The 2,727-nt window shown below is 39.9% G+C and overlaps 1 protein-coding gene across 1 annotated transcript; it reads left to right on the forward strand.

Annotated features, from left to right (window-relative positions):
• Positions 1 to 1,363: 1,363 nt before the first annotated feature.
• On the forward strand, positions 1,364 to 2,290 carry LOC133748698 (vomeronasal type-1 receptor 4-like). The gene has a single exon (XM_062177632.1). It carries the CDS (start codon positions 1,364 to 1,366, stop codon positions 2,288 to 2,290), a length of 927 nt encoding a protein of 308 aa, XP_062033616.1.
• The last annotated feature ends 437 nt before the right edge of the window (positions 2,291 to 2,727 follow it).

The following is a 2,727-nucleotide window of genomic DNA, read 5'->3' on the forward strand; positions in this document are numbered from 1 at the left end:
TGGGCCAACACAGTGGGCCTAAGTGGCAGTTTCAGGAAGAGAAATGCCTTTTCTAACTCTGTTGTTGAACTGATCAATGGAAACTGTGACAATTTCTATGGAAAAATTCCCGTGTTCCCAGATTATAGTAAGATTTTTTTCCAAGCCCTTTAATATTCACTTAAACAGCTTAGACACAAGCAAATATAAACTGCAATTTTTACATCATAAGAAGACTTGTTTTTATCTTCATGTAAGGGCAGACTTTTAAAGAAAAAGCAGTGCCAGCTGCAGTGGTGAGTTTCACGTGGCAACTTTTTTTTTCAATTATACCTACTGACATTTGGTCTGGACTGAAAATATTTTCTTCTCCACTGCCATTTCTACAATTACAAGTGATAAAATACACAAGACTTAGTACTAGAGTTTGCATGTGATATACATGGCTTATACTTCAATACCTTTCTAAAATTTTGACTTATGGAAAATACCTTTATTTACTATTTAATCAACAGTATATTGCATGAAAAAAGTAATATTTAGTTTCCACCTTACTTGATTTCACCACAGACTGATGTTAATGTTCAATGGTATAGGGCACAACATATTTTCAATAGTTGAGTGTCAGTTTTCCTGGTACTTATACCAAATAATGTTTCAATTGTCTTCCCAATATACAACCAATTTTGAATTATGTAAGGAGATTTTTCCTCCAGGAGAAACATCCTAGAAAATTATAATATAATCAGTTTCTCTGCATCTTAATAAGATACTTGAATGTAAATCATTATTGATGTGGGCTTATCGAGCAAACTTTCATGCATAACGGTAAGCTAATACACAGAAAATGATGAAACAAATACCAGAAGTCTAAGATGAATTTACCAGGCATGAAAATAGCCAGGTGTACATATGTGTCATGTGAGGACCACAGCTAAGTAGCTCTGTTAGAATAGCAGTGTTGTTAATTTGAGTCCTTTAGGAAAAGCCCAGGCAGGTTCAATATTCCACTTTGAGCATAAAATAAAGCTTAAATTTGGACACATCACTAAGCTGAAGCAGCCTGTGTGAACATTTAATTTCTAATGAAATGAATCCTGCTACCTTCTCATGGAGTTATGAAGAACACAGGAATCAGTGCATGTGTCTCTTCATGTCTGTAATTAGCAATGTGTAAATAGCCTTAAAGATCATATATCCAAGTCTTTGGAAACATGTTCAAAAATATTAATCAGTTATGACTAAGTGTGAGCTGATGCAAATGGAGATTATGTGAACAGAGAAAACTTAATTTCAGTTGATATTAATCCATGGAGCTCATGCCCCATCTCCCATACAGGAATCTCAGGCTCAGAGACAATAATCAGACATTGGAGGTGATGGGATGGCTGCTGGAGATTTGACAATGGGGATGATCTTCTTATCACAAACTCTTACAGGAATCCTGGGGAACGTCTCTCTTCTTTCCCATTATCTCTATTTCTACCTCACAGGATGCAAGTTTAGGTCCACAGATTTGGTCATCAAACACCTGACTGTAGCCAACTGCTTAGTCATTCTCTCTAGAGGAGTCCCCCAAACCATGGCAGCTTTGGGGATGAAGCATTTCCTCAGTGATACTGGGTGCAAGCTTGTGTTCTATGTGCATAGAGTGAGCAGGGATGTGTGTATTTGCAGCACTTGCCTCTTGAGCATCTCCCAGGCCATCACCATTAGCCCCAGGAACTCCAAGTGGGCAGAGCTTAAACTAAAAGCTCACAGGTACATAAGCCCCTCCACTATTTCCTGCTGGATGCTGTACATAATACTAAATGTCATGGTGCCTGTGTATATGACTGGCAAAATGAAAGACAATAATATCACAGAGAAAGTTGATCATGGATACTGTTATGCTATGAACTCTGGAAAACACTTAACATTGTTCCATGCAGCACAGGTATTTTTTCAATATGTTTTCTTCATAGGTCTCATGCTGTGGTCCAGTAGCTTCATGGTTTTCACCCTGCACAGACACAGGCAGCAGGTTCAATATATCCATGGGTCCAATGTCTCTTCCAGGTCCTCCCCAGAGTCCAAAGCCACCCAGAGCATCTTCGTCCTTGTAAGCACCTTTGTGTCTTTGAACATTCTCTCCTTCATTTTTCACATTAGCTTGACTGTTTTCAAGAATCCCAGTTTGTGGCTGGTGAACATCTATGTACTGGTTGCTGGGGGTTTCCCAGCTGTGAGCCCCTACATTCTCATGAGCCATGACTCCCGAGTGCCCAGGCTCTGCTGTGCCTACACTAGAAATAGCAAGTGCCCTACTTAGTATGAGAATGTAACTGTATGCATATTCACAGCGGGTAGTTCTTTGACATTTCAAAAAATCATTTGTTTTCTTGAGAAACAGAGACAGAGCTTGTCACAGTATGATTCACTTCCCTAATGTGTATCACTGCTCTGGGTGTTGTCAAAGATGGGATCCAGGAGCTCAATTTCTGGAGATATCACCACTTCTTCCCCAGGTCAGTGTCAACAGAAGCTGCAGCTGGGGTCAGAGCTGGGCATCAAACCAAGGCCTCCTGCTACTGAAGAAGGTCAAAGTATCTGCATGCTAACTGCTGGGCCTAACACCTGCCTCCACATTTGATTTCTGGACTCCTTAATCCCTCTCAACTTTAAGTGTGTTTCTTCAAATAGTCCCTGTCCTACAGTGTGCTGGACCAACAGCTGGAATTTCTGGTCTAAAATAAGCAATGAATTGAT

The sequence above is a fragment of the Lepus europaeus genome, chromosome 19 (genome assembly GCF_033115175.1).
Source record: "Lepus europaeus isolate LE1 chromosome 19, mLepTim1.pri, whole genome shotgun sequence".
Lineage (NCBI taxonomy): Eukaryota > Metazoa > Chordata > Mammalia > Lagomorpha > Leporidae > Lepus > Lepus europaeus.

Bases quoted from the DNA above. Each gene is read 5' to 3' on its own strand.
- LOC133748698 (XM_062177632.1), top strand. From the start codon at position 1,364: ATGGCTGCTGGAGATTTGACAATGGGGATGATCTTCTTATCACAAACT.